This window comes from Canis aureus, chromosome 15, assembly GCF_053574225.1.
Source record: "Canis aureus isolate CA01 chromosome 15, VMU_Caureus_v.1.0, whole genome shotgun sequence".
NCBI lineage: Eukaryota > Metazoa > Chordata > Mammalia > Carnivora > Canidae > Canis > Canis aureus.
In genome coordinates this window covers 43,460,109-43,478,653 of record NC_135625.1, presented here as the reverse complement: position 1 = coordinate 43,478,653, position 18,545 = coordinate 43,460,109, and the positions used below count along the sequence as shown (strand labels likewise).

At 36.5% G+C, this 18,545-nt stretch overlaps 2 protein-coding genes across 3 annotated transcripts in view; one reads left to right on the top strand and one right to left on the bottom strand.

Annotated features, from left to right (window-relative positions):
• The first annotated feature begins 880 nt into the window (after positions 1-880).
• Positions 881-3,984, top strand: DKK4 (dickkopf Wnt signaling pathway inhibitor 4). The gene is made up of 4 exons (XM_077849361.1): positions 881-1,167; positions 1,666-1,816; positions 2,274-2,423; positions 3,325-3,984. The coding sequence occupies exons 1-4, from the start codon at positions 1,063-1,065 to the stop codon at positions 3,573-3,575; spliced, it is 657 nt and encodes a 218-aa protein (XP_077705487.1). The 5' UTR covers positions 881-1,062; the 3' UTR covers positions 3,576-3,984.
• Positions 3,985-5,108: 1,124 nt separating this feature from the next.
• Positions 5,109-18,545, bottom strand: part of POLB (DNA polymerase beta) — a 29,193-nt gene continuing 15,756 nt past the window's right edge. Inside the window, exons 8-14 of one of the 2 annotated variants that reach the window (XM_077849359.1) lie at positions 18,270-18,324; positions 18,100-18,172; positions 13,033-13,103; positions 12,231-12,317; positions 7,401-7,465; positions 6,757-6,896; positions 5,109-5,356 (exon numbers count right to left, since the gene is read on the bottom strand). In XM_077849359.1, coding sequence (XP_077705485.1) covers positions 5,262-5,356; positions 6,757-6,896; positions 7,401-7,465; positions 12,231-12,317; positions 13,033-13,103; positions 18,100-18,172; positions 18,270-18,324 — 586 coding nt within the window. In that variant the 3' untranslated portion in view covers positions 5,109-5,261. The remainder of the gene's footprint in view (positions 5,357-6,756; positions 6,897-7,400; positions 7,466-12,230; positions 12,318-13,032; positions 13,104-18,099; positions 18,173-18,269; positions 18,325-18,545) is intronic. The other variant, XM_077849360.1, reaches the window with a different exon arrangement.

Sequence of the window (18,545 nt, the reverse complement as noted above, 5' to 3'; positions counted from 1 at the left end):
AAGGGATGAAGCAGATATTTTTAAAAATTCAAATTAGGAACATTGAAAATGAATGAAATCCCACCTGAAATCAGCTAGAGACTTGGAGGATTGTTCTGCTCAAGTCCATTTAACACAATGCAATGCAAATTAAATGCATTGCACATAAAATGCATCTGACGCTTCCTATTGAATTGTATGAATCTGCATAAAATGGACTTGCTGAGATTATCCCCACCATCAAGAAAAGAAGGGGGTGCACTATTATAAATCTCACTAATTTCCTAATTAAATAACCTTGGCTTCAAGTAGTTCAATTTGCAGTTTAAGAAGGATTATTTTCCAATTAACACTGAATTGGAACAGGTGCTATTATGTTCACAGCTTTTAAGCTATTGGAGTTTTTACATCTGGATGCCAGAGCTAATCAGAAGGCATTTTCTCTCCTTTCTATCTGTCTTCACTATCTGAAGCAGAGTTTAAAGCTTCTTGGGACATTTTGTAGCTCATTACTTTTTGGCATCCTCTGTAGCCACATTGGCCAATATGATTCATTCTTTCTTTGAGCACAATTAACTGCGAAAACAGATCTTAGAACAGACTCCCTCCACCCGCAAAGGATTACTGAAGGTAGGAAGTGCAGGTGATTATCAGAGTTTGCCTTTGATACAGACATCCTGCTCCTCTGCTAACCCTTTGAACTAACTTTGATATGCAATAATTAAGAGGGATTCAACCCCTGGAGGAGAAGCTGCCTTGGCCCTGCCCCTTCTCTCCGTCTATCGAGTCTTTGTTTTGAACTATTGATCAAACAGATTTAAAGGGATTTGTTGAAGCCTGTGTGGGGCAAAGGAGGAAGGAAATGGAGGAGGGGCGGCGGGGGGGAAAGCAGAGGGGCACATCTGGTATAAATAGGATCCTGCTCATCCTAGTTCACATACCTTACGCAGAGAAAGATTTGCTTCTCCTCCAGGAAAAGCAGTTCCAGACGACCTGTCAAGTTTCCATTTGCCCTCTTGTGGGTTTAAAGCGGCCCCGTTTGGAGGTTGTCGAGAGGTCTGAGAAGGTCAAGGGGATTAAAGGATGGTGGTGGTGGTCTTGCTGGGGCTCAGCTGGTTCTGCGCCCCCCTGGGAGCTCTGGTTCTGGACTTCAACAACATCAAGAGCTATGCTGAAGGGGCTCGTAAGGTAAAGTGCAGCTCAGGGGGCAGGGGGTAGTGCCCTGGGGGAAGGCTCACCGAGGGGCTGGCTGGCAGGGGGACGCAGAGGTTGCTGTGGCTCACTAGACTTAAAATGCCAAATCCGAATGGCACAAACACTAGCCTTACACTTACTGAAAGGGTAGCACAACTTCTAGGGGTAATAGGTCTGAATCAAAAATCTCATTCATGGGAAGATGTTTTCTTCCACTTTCACCAAGGGCACAAGGAAATTAAATCCTGAGTGTTAAAAGTAGGACAATTTTTCGAAAACAACCTTTGCAGCACACAGGTTTCTTCACTGGAGATTTGATCTGCCATTTGTGGGAGAAAACCAATTATAGTGAAAAATTAAGGTGCCACTGAAGGTCTGTCACTGCATTCGAAGTGCCATTATGATTTTGCTTCCTTCACCTCCCACTTGGAATGAAAAGTCATCTTACATCTTGTTGGATTCCCCAGCTCCGTGACGAGTTTTTCCTAACAGGGTCCACAGTGCCTGTCTGACAAGGACTGCAGTTCTAGAAAATTCTGCCTCAAACCTCAAGACGAGAAGCCATTCTGTGCTACGTGTCGTGGGTTACAGAGGAGGTGCCAACGTAGTGCCATGTGCTGCCCTGGAATGCTCTGCTTGAATGGTGAGCTACCACAAACACTTGCAGGACTGCTGTGCCCCTGTGAACAGTGGCTTTAAACTGAAGACTGCATCCAAGTCTCATAGGCTAGAATGATCCATGATAGGCCCTCTCTGAAGGTTTCCTGGATTCATGCTTGAAGTAGTTTATGCAGCTGCCTTTTCTCAATGCAACAAAATAGTTTTTTCCTGGCCACCATTTTTGTCAACAACTTAGAGATGATTTTAAAAGAAGGGTTCAAGTTGGAATCTTTCAAATTCTTTCATTTTCACTTGGATTCCACTAATTACTTAACTGCTTTCTCTGCCATATGTACATGTAAATATTTAGTGCATATGTCCCAGAAATCATGAAAACTCAAGGCAGAGGTAGGGCTAAACTATGTAACAGTGTAATAATTAGCATGTCTGTGGTTCTAATCCTTGAAGCTAGTAACTCTAACCACACCTGGTTGTCTCAGATGCTTGTACGATGATAGAAGATAGAATGCCAATATTGGAAAGACAGATCGATGACCAAGATGATGTGGACACAAAAGGAACAACTGAGCATCCAATTCAGGAAAACAAACCCAAAAGGAAGCCAAATATTAAATCACAAGGCAGTAGGGGTAAGAGAAACATTCTGAACACTTTTGTGTTTTGTTTTGTTTTTTTTAAAGAGCATTTCCTGGGGCGCCTGGGTGGTCAGTTGGTTGTGTCTGCCTTCAGCTCAGGTCATGATATCAGGGTCCTGGGATTTAGCCCCACGCGGGGCTCCCTGCTTCATGAGGAGTCTGCTTCTCCCTCTGCCCCTCCCCCTGCTTGTGCGCTCTGTCTCTCTCTCTCTCTCTCTCAAATAAATAAATAATATCTTAAAAAATAAAGAAGAAAAACATTTCTTCCTCCTAGGCTTTTAGGGATAGGCTGAACCCAACTCCCCAATCCAGAAACACAGTTTCTAATCTGTCTCTATCCACAGCTCCGGAGACCACATAGGGAGTAGCATAAGGCAGTCAGCCAGTCCAGAAGGCAGGGGACTAGCCATAATAATGAACTAGTGAGCAAAAAAATCTTTAAGTGAATTTTAACACATACATCTTTTTATAGTAATTTAACAAATGCAGATTTCCCTTTCTAGCTCCTCAGTATGCAAAATAAAAATGAAAGTAGATGCATTTTTTATTCTTTTTAAGATTTTATTTATTCATGAGAGACACAGAGAGAAGAGGAGAAACACACACACAGGCAGAGGGAGAAGCAGGCTCTCCGCAGGGAGCCCAATGTGGGACTCAATCCTGGGATTCCAGGATCACACCCTGAGCCAAAGGCAGATGCTCAACCACTGAGCCACCCAGGCATCCCTCATTTTGTCTATTTTTAGTGTAAGATCTAGCTCTGGGAGACCTGCTTGCTGCTTATATTTGTACTTTGTAGCCTTCAGCTCTAGATCCTACATCTCATCCCAGTAACAATGCCCCCATTTGCCATCTTCCCCATTTGTGGTAACAGCCCATATGAATCTTGTTACAGGGCAAGAGGGAGAAAGATGTCTTAGGACTTCTGACTGCAGAGCTGGACTTTGCTGTGCTCGTCATTTTTGGACTAAAATTTGTAAGCCAGTCCTCTTGGAGGGACAGGTCTGCTCTAGGAGAGGGCAGAAAGATACTGCTCAAGCTCCAGAAATCTTCCAGCGCTGTGACTGTGGTCCTGGACTGTTATGTCGAAATCAAGTGACTGGCAACCGACAAATTGCGCGGTTAAGAGTATGCCAAAAAATCTAAAAAGCTGTAAATACTTCAAAATAAAGACAACTCCTTATTGTATTCAAACAGAAATCTCAGACATTAATTTAAAAATCTTTTATACAAATATCTCTATAAATCAAATCTGGTAGCAACTGAGATAGACCCAGAGCACTGTGAGATGCTGCCTTGTGAGGAGGGAAAACTGGCGTGGGCTTTTTGTCTATTTCTGCAGAAAAGTCATGGGATTCTACAGAAAAGTTTCGTTTGACTTAGTGACTCAAATAAATCTTTACATAATTTCTGGTGAAATTTTAGTACCTGACAGTAGCTTATGGGGAAAATAAGTGATGGTCTCTGCAGTTAATTCTTATCTTACCAGTGAAAATTATCACAGTAAAGAAAAAAAATTTTTCCTTAAAATCCCTCTTATTGTCTTTCATTTCTTGTAAGGGTAATGCCCTTCACTACAAAATAATTTGGTTAATAAAGAAATGAAATTCAAAAGGCAGTATTTTATGTGTGTATAGTCCTTTGCAAGTTACAAAGCATTTGCACATACTTTGTTTTTGATAGCTTCACTTAATCATTTGATAACTTTTTACATTTTATATTTATATAACTTTTAATTATACAAATTAATCATTTATATTACATATTTATATTATATAAATTACATGTAATTTTACATTATGTAATTTATATTACATTGAATTATTTTATTAAATTATAACATTAAATTATATTATAACCTAGTTATATTAATTATGTAGATTACATTATTTCAAAGCTAGGGCCTTCAAGGAGTGTTTTTACTTTCAATAGCTTTACTTAATCATTTGATAACTTTATATTTTATATTTATATAATGTTAAATATGTAAAAATTCTATATAAAACAAATTACATGGTTTATAAAACCAAATACATGGTTTATATGAAAATATATTAACTTAATCATATTAATTTAATTATACACATTACATTTATATAATTTCAAAAGTAGAGCTTTCAAGGAACATTTCAATTTATATACTTGACCATTTAAACTTAAACGTTGCCTTGGAGGAAAACGGGTGAATAAGTAAAATTTTTGTTGAAGCTGAAGAGGCCATATTTTGTACATGTGGGCGTATATTAGAAGTGGTTTTGCTTAGGGAAGCTCTCTCTGATGAATTATAACAATTTTAGATTGCATTTAAGAAATAAAGCACATATCTGCTCTTAGGTTTTAAGTATATAGGAAGTATATAGGAAGGTTTTAAGTATATAGGAAGTATATAGGACAAAATTGAATATGGGGGCCAAACCAACCAAAGAAAAAAATTAAATTTATGAAGGTCCCTAATGTCTAAAGCATACTGAACCATCTTCCAGTGCCTGGTCTCTGATTAATCTGTAAATTAATAAATAGGAGGAAAGGTAATAGGGTAATGTGGTTTTTAACAGAAGAGCAGAAAAGGAGAAAATAAAAATTCCCATTGAACACTGCTAACATCTCTTCTCTCCACTAAAACCTTAGTAAAGTGTGATTGTGAAGATACATATTTGCTAATAAAATAAGAACATCTGATAATAGTACTAGAGGCTTTCTTTATTGACTACAGTGCAAGCTAAAGCATGAAGAAGAAACAATCATTTAAAAACACCAAAGACCCTTACATAGCAAAGGTTAAGAAATAAATTAAGACTCCAACTGAGCTGGGCTAGCCTGAGAAGAATGGCCTCATTCACTCCGATCCTTGGGTTCTCGGTATTTCCACTGGATGTAGTCAAAGATGTCTTTCTCACTATCCACTGGCAGAGGCTCTCCAGCAACTCCTACAAGTACAGAGAAAAGAAACTTACTTACAAACCAGTTTTGGAATTTAGTTATGAGGGTTTAGGGATGATAGCCACATGGAACTCACTTTCAGAAGGAAGAGAAAATGGTAACCAAACCACTAAAACATGATATTGACCTCCCCCATCCTCCCACATGAGCCTTTGTTCCAGCTTTGTCACATATATTACTAGTGCTACAAAAGGAACCTGAGTATCCCAACTAGGGCCATTTATGTGATCCTAATCCATGATTCTCCTCTCTGCTGGATCTTCACTGTAGCCACCGTGGATCATATGAAATACTCTAGTTAGTTTCCTTTGCAACTCAAAATGTGGTCCCTGGGCTAGTAGTAAGGGCATTACCTGGAAATCTACTAGAAATGCAGAATATGGGGTCCCCTCCAATTAGAATCTGCATTTAATGAGGTCCCCATGTAGCCTGTAGACACATTTACATTCGAGAAGCACTGCTTTCATCTACCAGGGAAGAAAGCCCTGTTTTATACTTCAAGGACAAAATGACAAAATCTTCATTTTCCTAGTAGAGAATTAATAAACTACACAGGACACTGTGAAATGTTAACATAGATTAAACAATTCTTACTCTTTAAAAAAATTTTTTTTTCAATTCTTACTCTTTAAACTTTTTTTATTTTAAAAAATTATTTTTTTAAAAGATTTTATTATTTATTCATGATAGACACACACAGAGAGACAGAGAGGCAGAGACACAGGCAGAGGAAGAAGCAGGCTCCATGCCGGGAGCCTGATGCGGGACTCGATCCTGGGACTCCAGGGTCACACCCTGGGCCAAAGGCAGGCGCTGAACCGCCGAGCCACCCAGGGAACCTTAAAAAAATTTTTTTAAGTAAGCTCTATACCCAAAAAGGGGCTTGAACTCACACCCTGAAATCAAGAGTTGCATGCTCTACCAACTAAGCCAGCCAGGCACTCCCACTCTTTAAACTTTATTATGTTTTGTTTTGTTTTGTTTTGAACTCTTTAAACTTTAGAAAGCATGTGGCCAAAGCTACCAGTTTTGTTCTGGCACTAAAAGCAATGATACCTAGTATCTTCAGAAGTCTTGGAGGTACATGAAAAACAAACAAAAAAACCCACTTTAGATCTATGAGATTTTTTCTATTGACCATCATTAATTCATTCTAATAGAGCTAGAAATAACTCTTGCCATCAAGGCCTTCAATTGAGGGCTTGAGCACCTATGGATTTAAAGACCCTTTTGTTGCCTGAGGGACTCATAATACAAAGAAACTACAATTAACTGGCAAAACTACTCAAAGGCTTTTTAGAGAAACCAAAACTGCTAAAGCATCTTTGAAAATAACTATTCTCTCCAGATGACCAGGATTATCTCTAATGCAGACACAAATACCCACCAGTAACTCCCAAGGGACGGATTGTGTACTCATTGATTGTGAAGCCTTTTTCTAGGGCATGAGCTCTCATATTCTTATTGAAAATATCACTCCCAGTGAAATAGAGAACACCACAGTAATACTGATCCTTGGGTATCAACCTAAAATAGATAGATAAATACATCTTTCACCAAAAATTTCAAATTTGGCAAAAATAGGGCTCTTATCAAAAAGGCACAAACACCTACAATAAGTCTATGTGGTTTAATAACCTAAGGAGGAGACTATGATTAGGTAGACTGTTGAAATTGCTCCAAGCTTGCAGTTAGTCTAGGTTTCAGTAAACTAAACTGTGCAAGGTGTGGAGAAACAAGAGCAGTATCAGCGGTATCACGTATTACAACCAACTTTCCCCAGGCAGGAAACTACTTCTGAGCTGTGGAAGGTATCATGATGAGACGCAAATTCTGAGAAAATAGATAAAAATTCTGTGCACAGTCATTACTCTACATATTTTCAGGCTAAGTGGTGTCTATAGCATGAACACATGGCAGTTCACAATGAAAGGGGGTTTGAGACATTTATGTGAATCCCAAGATACACAGAGGACAAAGGAAAGAGAAAAGGGAAAAATTAATAGGTCAGCAACAAATTTTAAGTAATACCTTATATCAATTCTCCTGTGTGGATACTCCTTTTCATCATTTTTACTGGGAAGCTGGCAAACACCCTAAAATGGATATTTCAAAGAATGCTTAAAGACGTTTTTAAACTTCAGGCTTAACTTTAATCAAATGTTAAGTGTGAGGCTTTTGCTTTAAATGCAGGCAGTTTTATAATCCCCAGCATTTTTAACTTTAGTGGCTTTTCTATGCACTATATATTGTCATCACCTTCCTCTTATACTTTGTGGTAATTGAAGAACTACAGGAAACAGAAGGCAAGGATCTGGCCTTTGTGTGCTTCTAAATAAGAGCCAATTAGGGAAAGCATCAAACATGAAAGACACAGACCAAAACAGAAAAACAATTTGAAAGAAACAATTACAATTCAGGGAGAATACAGAAGAGCCAATAGTAATATTCTCAGATAACAGAAAACATTCCATACATGAAGGGCAGAATGCTATAGGAAAAGAACTAAGGAAAAGGTTTAAATCAAAATTAAAAATACAATAGCATAAGTAGAAGAGTTTAAAACTGAGGAAATCTCCCAGAAATTAGAAAAGACAGAGAAGTGAAAAATGAGAAAATTTTAATTAATTAATTAATTTATTTATTTATTTAAAGATTTTATTAACTTATTCATGAGAGACACAGAGAGAGAAAGGCAGAGAAATAAGCAGAAGGAGGAGATGCAGGCTCCATGCAGGAAGCCTGATATGGGATTCAATCCCAAGATCCTGTGATCAAGACCTGAGCCGAAGGCAGATGCTTAATGGCTGAGCAACCCAGGCATCCCAAGAAAAATTTAAAAGATAAGAAAATTAGAGGATCATTTTCTTCTCTACAAGTAAGTCTTTATTATCATTCTTCAGTTTCCAAACAAAAGTTATCACAGTCTATTTAGTCATCTTTTCCTTTTCTAGAAAAATAGGCCAAAATAATGGACTGGGGAGCAACCCATAAATATGTAAAAAGAGCCACAGATATTAGAAATTTCTAATTAAAAGTTTCAAATGTCATTCAAAGAAAGTACACATGCGACAGGCTGCTGGTCCTAAAGAACAGTCGACTCACTACCCGTGTCACTAAAAAGTATACTTTTTCACTTAACAACATAGAAAAATTAAAAACTAGAATCTAAAATGGGTATTTCCTTTAGCTGTTGCTATGGCTGAAAGATGAAATGAAACCTGTTTGTCTTAAAAATAGGAAACCAACCTTCTTAGGTATTAACAAGTTCCAACTCAACCTTCAAATGGATCAGAAATGCTTTCCATCTGGAATTACCATGAGGTATTACCTTGCGGATATGGAGGATATGGATGTTTGAGTGCCACAGGCAATGATCTTGCTGTTTGTCACATCAGTAATAGGATTTGTCTAATGGCTTTGTTCCTTTCCTAAAGGCTCATTTTATTTCCTGCACTCCTTCTGAAGTGCTTATGTTAAAGAATTTCTCTGTATTATTGTAAATTCTTTATTAGGTTGAGTGGATTAGTTTTGTTTGGCATTTCAATTGGGTAGCTTCATGCTGAGCGTCTGAAATAAAGCCTCTTTCATTGCCTCAGGGTAGTCAAGGGATCTTCTATTGTCCCTTGGATCCTTACTGTAGATATTTCACAGAAATCATCCCAGGCCAAACTTGTACAAAATGCTAATATGCAAGGTACTCATCATATATAAAGCAAACAGGTAACTAAATGCAGAAGAATTTTTTTTTCTTCCAAATGCTATTTTATTCACAGGAAGAAAAACTCAATTACCTGAAGATCATGGCTTTACAAGAAGATCTGGAATATTAACCTTGGCTTTCCTAAGGTTTGGTGACTATTAGTTTGAAGGAATTCATGTTTTGAGGAGTACTTCAACAACACATGAATGGTCATATGTTTAACACAGCAGTCGGTGGTTACAGCAACAAGAGGTTTTGAAATCAAGTGGATGTGGAATGAAAATGGTTGATTCCACTTTGATGTTTTGTTTTTTTATAATCTCTAGGCCCAACATTCGGCTCAAAGTCACAACCCTGAGATCAAGAGTCACATGCTCCACTGAGCCAGCAAGGTGCCCAGCTCTATTCCACTTTGTAAGTGGAATTCATTTCGCTGCCAATTTCTTTCAGAAACAGATCTCATCTTTTTTGGCTATTTCTGCTAAATGCCCACGCCCCCTCCTCACTGCTCTGGCTCCAGCCCTGCTCTCTGGCTAGCTCCCTTACCTCAAGCCCTCCCCAAGACTCCTCCCCTCACACTGGCTGCTTTGGATCATCCTATTCAATGATATAAGAATATCTAGTTTCTTTGCAACTAGAAACAAATCACCTCTTAATGCTTCCACAATAAATTGATTTGAAAGCTAAACTGGATTGCTCCTTATCCTAACATATACTAATTATAAATGTCAAAACAGGCTCAAACATGGCATTTTTTAAGCTTCAGAGAATATGAGACACATGTACAGTATCCAAACTTCATACACAAGCTATTCACTAAGATGGATTCCTATGACACAACATAAAGGCCTTAGTTTTCTCGACTTTAAAAACAAACAAAAAACCCACTTGCTTATTTTTTTTAACCTGTTTCCTTCTGGAAATCGATTTGAGGTATTCTCTTTCTGGCAATAGCTGTAGATGTGCTGTTAGGAGTATGATTGAGAGATTGGAAAGGCCAGCCAGAGCAAAGGTTTCCACAAGTCCAGCCCTGGCCTAGGATCGGTCAGTTGGCCTTAGTCTTTCAAGTATCACATGTATGATAAGATCTGAACCAAAGTGGTTTGCAGAAGTCACTGGAATTGGGCTGCTAGACAAAAGTCTTCTCTTCTACGGCTGAGCAGCTACCCAAGTCCACCACTGCCAGCAACTCTTCATGTTCACATCTTTGTGGCTACCCACCTTTCCTTTCCACCTTATACCCAGCCTACCAACTTGTTTCTTTGTATTCTTACTAGCTGGATTACTAGCTTCTGCTAATGTTTCCTCTGGATCTCCCTCTGAGCAAAGAAGAAAACTGTTCAGACTGCAAAGAAGTGCGTCTGCTACTGCATTGCATAAACACCTTCTTGGTCGCTCTCAAAAGAGCTGATGTGCTTCTCCAGTAAAAGTCTAGGGCCTTTCACAGAGATGCCCAGGCATACCAGGACACTTTCCTGACTGAAAAAAAAAAAAAATTCAACTTGTCTAGCACATGCTATTTTCAGGATTTTATCTGATTGAATTGTTCTTTAAATGTAAGATTTGTGCACATTCATTTTGAATGAATTAAAATCAATCTCAATTTAAAAGTGATATTCCTAGAGCATATATAAACCCTATTTTTAATAACATCTCATGTGTCTATAATCCTGGGCCTAGAGTAAAAGCTCCAAATCTGATAGATCTGGGAGAAGAGCTCATAGATTTAACTTCCAAACACTGACTAGAATTTTTACCTTTCCCAACATTCTTTTGAAAACACTATAAAATATGACCAACTTTGGCAATACAGTTTCATACCCCATTAAAATCACCACGTTGAATTTAATGACATGATTTTTTGTGGTCTGATGAAATATACACTACATAAAGTTTGCCATTTTAACCATTTTTAAGTGTGCAGTTCTATACCATTAAGTATATTCACATTGTTGTGCAACTACCACCACCATCACCTCCCAAACGTTTCCTCCTCCCCAACTGAAATTCTGTATCTGCTACATAGTAATTCCCTATACCACTTCCCTATAGGCCCCTGGCAAGCACCATTCTACTTTCTGAATGACAGGATATTTCAATGATCTATCTCAACTATCTTCTACTGTTGGTTTAAACCACTGTCAAATCTATGCAGTGAGACTCTTGCTAATATTAACATGTCCATTCTCCAAAAGCACATTCTCTTTCCATTTCAGGCATATAACTTGGGAAAAGGGGGATTAAAAGTACAAATTTAAGTGAGCACTTTTTATTACCTTAGTCCTAGATTGCTATTTGCCTTCCTGTTGGTTTTTATGCAGGGACTTTTTTTTTTTTTTTTTAAGATTTTATTTATTTATTCATGAGAGACACAGAGAGAGACAGAGAGAGAGAGAGAGAGAGAGAGAGAGAGAGAGAGGCAGAGACACAGGCAGAGGGAGAAGCAGGCTCCATGCAGGGAGCCCGATGTGGGACTTGATCCCAGAACTCCAGGATCACGCCCTGAGCCGAAGGCCAGCGCTAAACCACTGAGCCACCCAGGGATCCCCAATGCAGGGACACTTATTAACCTCTTTTTTAACTCATTTGCCATCTGTCTTGAATCTTCAAAGCTTAATTCCCTAAGAAGATTACAGGATTTTAACAGTTCGTCATGATGTCACTGTGAAAATCTTTGCAAGTGTCTCTCTGTTAACTCCTCTGCTTATCAAGCCACATAATTTGTTTTTATCACATACTCTAATTTCTTCTCTTTGGTGTTGTAACAGATTTTTTTTTTTTTTTTTTGGTGTTGTAACAGATTAATATTCTTCAAAAAATTCTTCTCACTTACTGAAGTTGAGTCAGAGAATATGAGAATATTTGCTATTTTAAGGAAAAACTTAGATGTGTCAAAGTCATTTATAGATATCTTTTAAAAAGAGCAGATTACGCCTAATTATGTATTCCAATGGCACAGATTATTTACAAATAGGGAACTTAAAATTCTTTACTAAAATATTCTGGGAGTAGTATCCTGCTAATTTTCTGTATATTTTCATGGATATCCTATTTATTGACTGTAATACTAAGATGCACTGAGGTCACATACTCAGAATGGTTACTGAACAGTTTTCCAAGGTATTTTTTCAGAAGTGTTACCTCCAATGAGTACTTACCATGAACTTTGTTTCTCCTTTTGACAGAGTATCTGTAATAAAATGGACCTTCTGTAACTGTTCCACAACACGATGTAACAGTTTTGGCTGTGGAAACATAAATAGGAAATAAGAAGATTAATAAGATTAATAAAAAAACATTTTTAACATAAATTTTCTGATTATCTATGGAGAAATGCCTAGTATTCCTCTGTTCTAAGTACTTTTTTCTTCTAGCACAAAATTCATTTATCAAATGAAACATATTTTTAGGAGCCACCATTCTTCACCAATATCATGATACCCCCAAACAGACATCATTTGTGTTTATCTGCTTCATTAAATCAAAAAGTTAGCTGCTTCATCTTTAAAAGGTATATATTCTAAAATCACAAATGTTTTGCTTTCATGGGTTTTCTAATAGGAATAAAGTTTCTTAATATAATATTGCTTAATAGAAAAATATTACCTTCATGAAAACCTCAATATTATACTGGATATTTTAGAAATATCCATGATAGATAATAAATAATTCTGGAAATGTTTACTAAATTTTTTTCTTTTTCAAAAATCAGACTGTCCCTAATTCCCTGCAGAAAAACACCACTATGTATTCCCTTGCTTTTTTTTTTTTTTTTTTAAATGTATCCCTTTCAACCACTTACTCTGCCTTTCACAGAATTCAATCAGTACAAAGTACAACTGACTTTTCAGAAAGATTAAAACAAAAATTCATTCCGGGATATCCAACTGCCATGTAGAAAATGATATTCACTGTTGCATAAGACTTAGCACATTTGATTATAAATAAATCCTGTGATACCTGTTTGGCTGATTCAGAGGTAAAGCTTGGATGGGTCAAAAGAACATCCATGTCACCACTGGACTCTGCACCTATGATAATAAAAATATGTATGGAATTCTCGATGTAAATCTATCAATTAGGCAAACGCAGAAACCAAAGTGATGTCACATGTATGAGCTTACTTCTTCCAGCCTAACTTTCTTTTTCACTACACTTCATACTCAGTTACAAGATTTCAATTTTCTGTTCAGCTATTCACATAGGCTGATGTAAATGGAAGAATCTGGAGTAACAACAGTAACTGGCATTAGATATGTATTACGCACAGTTGGCTACATGTATTAAAAATGCACCTAAATAACTACTCAATAATGAATAAAAACAACATTCTTACAAAGAAGACATTCAGATGGCCAAAAGACACACCAAAAGATGCCCATCATCTGGGAAATGCAAATCAAAACCACAATGAGATACCACTTCAAACCTGTCAGAATGGCTAACATTAACAACACTAGAAACAACAGGTGTTGGCGAGGACATGGAACAAGGGGAACCCTCTTGCACTGTTGGTGGGAGTGCAAACTAATGCAGCCACTCTGGAACACAGTATAGAGGTTCTCCCAAAAATTAAAAATAAAATTGCCAATAAATTAATTAATTAATAAAATAAAATAAAATAAAATAAAATAAAATAACCATATGATCCAGTAGTTCTACTGCTAGGTAGTTACCCAACAAAAAACACTAATTCATAAAGATAACATGCACTCCTATGTTTACTGAAACATTATTTACAAAAGCCAAGAATCGGAAGCAACCAAGTTTCCATCAATAGATGACCAAGCAGTCCATCGACAGATGAATGAAGATATGGTAAATACACACAATAGAATATTACTTAGCCATAAAAAAACCCACGAATCTTGCCATTTGCAACAACATGGATGGATGCAGAGGATATTATGCTAAGTGAAGTAAATCAGTCATAGAAAGACAATTACCATATGATTTCACTCTTATATGGAATTTAAAAAACAAAACAGACAGTGACACCCGGGTGGCTCAGTGGTTGAGTGTCTGCCTTCATCTCAGGGCATGATCCCAGGGTCCCAGGACCGAGTCCCGCATCGGGCTCCCTGCATGGAGCCTGCTTCTCCCTCTATGTCTCTGCCTCTCTCTCTGCATATCTCATGAATAAATAAATAAAATCTTATAAACAAACAAACAAACAAACAAACAAATAAATAAATAAATAAATAAAATATTAAAAAAAATAAAAAACAGACTCTTCAAATAGAGAATGGTAGTTGCCAGAGAGAATGTAGGCAGGCAGGATGGGTGAAATAGGTCAAGGGAATTAAGAGTACATTTATCATGATAAGCACTAGTAATGTACAGAATTGTTGAATCATTGTATCGTACACCTGAAAATAACTACATGTTAATTATACTTGAATTTTTTTTAAAAGTTAAAAATATAAATTTAAAAAAATTTAAAAGGATAAAGCACTATCTAAAAAAAAAAAAAGCTTTAAAATATACCTATGGGGGATCCCTGGGTGGCTCAGCGGTTTAGCACCTGCCTTTGGCTCAGGGCGCGATCCCGGAGTCCCGGGATCGAGTCCCGCCTCAGGCTCCCCATGTGGAGCCTGCTTCTCCCTCTGCCTGTGTCTCTGCCTCTCTCTCCTCTCTCTGTGACTATCATGAATAAATAAATAAAAAATCTTTAAAAAAATAAAATAATAAAATAAAATAAACCTATGAACACTACATATCTGAAAACCTCAAATTATTTTTTTTTAAGATTTTATTTATTTATTGATGAGAGGCATAGAGAGAGAGGCACAGACACAGGCAGAAGCAGGCTCCATGCAGGGAGCCCGACATAGGACTCGATTCTGGGTTGCCAGGATCACACTCTGGGCCAAAGGCAGCGGTAAACTGCTGAGCCACCCGGGCTGCCCTGAAAACCTCAAATTAAACAATATGTCCTATTAGTTAGAAAATCCATTTCAATTCTTATGACTGAATTCATTTAATGAATATTGGCAAAAATTACTATTAAGGCATCATGGGTAAGAATATGTCATTTTAGGGGTGCTTGGGTGGCTCAGTCAGTCAAGCATCTGCCTTTGGCTCAGGTCATGATCTCAGGATCCTGGGATGGAGCCCTGCATTGGGCTCCCTGCTCAGCGGGGAGTCTGCCTCTCCCTCTGCTCCTCCCTCCCTCAGCTCCTGCTCTATCTCAAATAAATAAAATCTTAAAAAAAAAAAAAAAAAAAAGAATATAGCATTTTATAAAGACTTAGATTTTTGTTTTGATCCTCACTCTACAACCACATAACTTTAGGAAGATTATATGTAAAGTTGTTTATACTTTCTTTTATTATAACACTATGAAGTTTTGTCTCCATTTAAGTGGATTTTTTTACTTAAAAATTTTTTTAAATCAATATTACAAATGAAGACTATATATTAATCTAGACTTCAGTTTCTCTGTCTATAAACTACTAAAAACTACTCTATAGTTTTGTGCAACTAAGAACATATGTAAAAGCATCCAGGATAGGCCTGCCACAAAGTTGGCATAAAATAATGCTGCTTATTCCCTTTTTTGTTATTTTTATAAGTATAATATATATAAAACAATTTTTTTCTTCCCAGATTTTATTTAAATTCAAGTTAGTTAACAATTACCATAGCATTATTAGTTTCAGGAGTAGAATTTAATGATTCATCATTTACATATATGTAAAACATATTTTTGATCACTGAAGATATGGGAGTGTCTCTGGACCACCATTTTTAGACATCAACAATGTTTAACCAGATATTTAAACACAAAGAAGACTCGACTGAATGTGTGCTGATCCCAGGATATTCATGGAAGCTATTTTAAGAAAGAAAATTTTGTCTTTTCATTTCTTTATCCTAAAAGTTAAGGGTCTTTTACCACCTATCACCAAAAAAAATGTATTACTCTATCCATTTAAAAAGCAAAACAATTACTTTAGCAAAAAAGAAAAAACAATCCAAGAATCTATTAACAAAGGACCAGATAAATAAAGTATGGAACATCCACATAGCCAAATGTTATGCAGCTGTAAAAAAGAATAAGGATGCTTTCTATATACTGATGTGGAAAGATTTCCAAGATGTATTTTTAAGTGAAAGAAGGTACATACTGTGTATATATTATGCTACTTTCGTGAAAGAAAGGGGGGAAAAGGACACCAAGAACACATATTTGCTGGATAAAGATGTGGTATAAATATACAATGGAATATTACTCAGCCACAAAAAATGAGATCTTGTCATTTATGACAACATGGATGGGCCTAGAGGGTATTTATTATGCTAGGTGAAATAAGTCTGACTGAGAAACACAAATACCACCTGATTCACTTTTGTGTGGAACCTAAAAAACAAAACAAATATAAACAAAACAGAAACAGGTTTCTAAGTACAGAGAACTGGTGGTTGCCAGAGGTGGGGGTAGGTAGGGAATGGATAAAATAGGTGAAGGGGATTAGGAAATACAAATTTCCAGTCATAAAGTAAGTTAAGTCATGGGAATGAAAAGTACAACATAATTAATGCAGTCAATATTGTATTAACATTGTACAGTGATGGATAGTAACTACTTATTGTAGGTGAGCACCATGTAGTGTATAGAACTGCTGTCACTATGTTGCACACCTGAAACTACTCTAACACTATTTCAACTATATTTCAATAGTAAAAATTTTTTAAATAAATAAAAATAAAAAATAAAATGGGAAAAAACAATGTACATTCACATTTATTTATAGTTACATGTAAAACCATTGAAAGAACACGCAAGAAAGTGATCATTAGTGAGACAGTGGAGGTGAGTGGAGGGAGAGCAATTAACAGGATAGAAGGGACATTTCTTAGTGTATGCCTTTTTTATTTTAAAGCATGCAACTATATAACCTACTTAGTAATAAAAATAAAATAGAAATACTGAAATCCAGAAAGACTGTCATTTTCAAGTGAGCATGTATTTGGCTTACTGTGTATCCAAGTCCACTCTGAAAATTCAGATTCCAAGGCCCCATCTAAGAAGATTCTTACTTAGCAGGTTTGTAGCAGGGTACACCAATGTGTGTTTTTTGTAACTTTCTAGGTATTTATGGCGCACAGAAATATTCGACAACTGGTCAACTTTAATCCTCTCACTTAGCAAATATGGGAACTAGGATATGGAGAGACAGACTTTAATCGTATATCAACAATAGATTTGCCCTCAGGACCCGTTCTTTAGGCCCCAAGCCAATGTTCTTTCTACTCATCACCAATTAGATTCAGCAGGGTCCTCTCCCTAACTCCAGATTCTTACAGCAGCTACCTTGGAGAATTTGTGATAGCTCATCATCTACTGCCTAAGGCAAAACTCCAAAAGTGGCCAGATTCAGATATCTATTCCAGAAGTCTTTTTTTTTTATTTTAATTTTTATATTTTTTATTTAAATTCAACTTGCCACCATATATTCCAGAAGTCTTAAATCAAGTTTTTGTATTCTGATTTTTAAAGTTAATATTTAGAAATTTATGTTACCCTTCCAAATTTTGAGCCAGTAAGAAACCAGGATTCTCTTGGTTCTCACTTTGCTCACATTCACATAGGAGGAGATCTTCTGAAGGACCTGGCTATTGTGAGAATTGGTTTAGAACTAGTACTTCAGTGACACTATTTTTAGAACCATAAGAGTAAACTTAGAAAATAAAAGAAAGTTTAAAAGAGCAACAACCCACCACCTACCCACAGCTTCCCTAGCATCTAGTCAGGAAATCACTCTTAGGATTTTAATAGACGTAAAATTATTCTACAAGATTTATTAAAACTAGTCATTAAAATATCCTATAATAAAATCAGGATGAATTTCCTCTCATTTTTAATGCATATTCCTATTTATAAACAAAGGTAGCTAATACTCTACTGGATCTTAGTAAATCTATGAAGTAACACAAATTACATCTTTTTAATCCATTTCTGGCTATACATTAGGCAATTTTAACATCAAGGCATGAATAACCTAAGATTAGGAAGTATGTTACCTCTTCTGAAACTGCCACAGACTGTAGCAATGTATTCAGAATCCACTTTTTTAACTTCATTTAGTACAATATCCTAATAGAAAAAAAATTAAGTCAGTATTCTAAAAATGGCTTTTTACCAGGTGACATTCTCAATTCTAATCAAAGAATACAATTCAGCACACTCTTACTTGCATTTGTAACATCTCTTCACGAGGAATTCTTTTCTCAAAGTCCTCAAAATATCTATAAAGACAGAATAAGTAGACAAAAGATTTTAGTGAAATTTAAATCTTCTTACAAAGTAAGTTGCCTACCATATCAAGTGTCCTTTACCAGAAGATCATTTAAAAATCAAGACTAAAGTTCAATAAGGTAACAGTAAAATTGGGGGGTAAGGATAGGCATATTTCTCAACTTAGACCAAAATTTTAGTCTCATCCTTTATGATATTCCAGATACTCCAT

Bases quoted from the DNA above. Each gene is read 5' to 3' on its own strand.
- DKK4 (XM_077849361.1), top strand. From the start codon at position 1,063: ATGGTGGTGGTGGTCTTGCTGGGGCTCAGCTGGTTCTGCGCCCCCCTG. The intron at 1,817-2,273 runs GTGAGCTACCAC...TGGTTGTCTCAG, and splicing joins TGGAATGCTCTGCTTGAATG to ATGCTTGTACGATGATAGAA. The intron at 2,424-3,324 runs GTAAGAGAAACA...ATCTTGTTACAG, and splicing joins TAAATCACAAGGCAGTAGGG to GGCAAGAGGGAGAAAGATGT.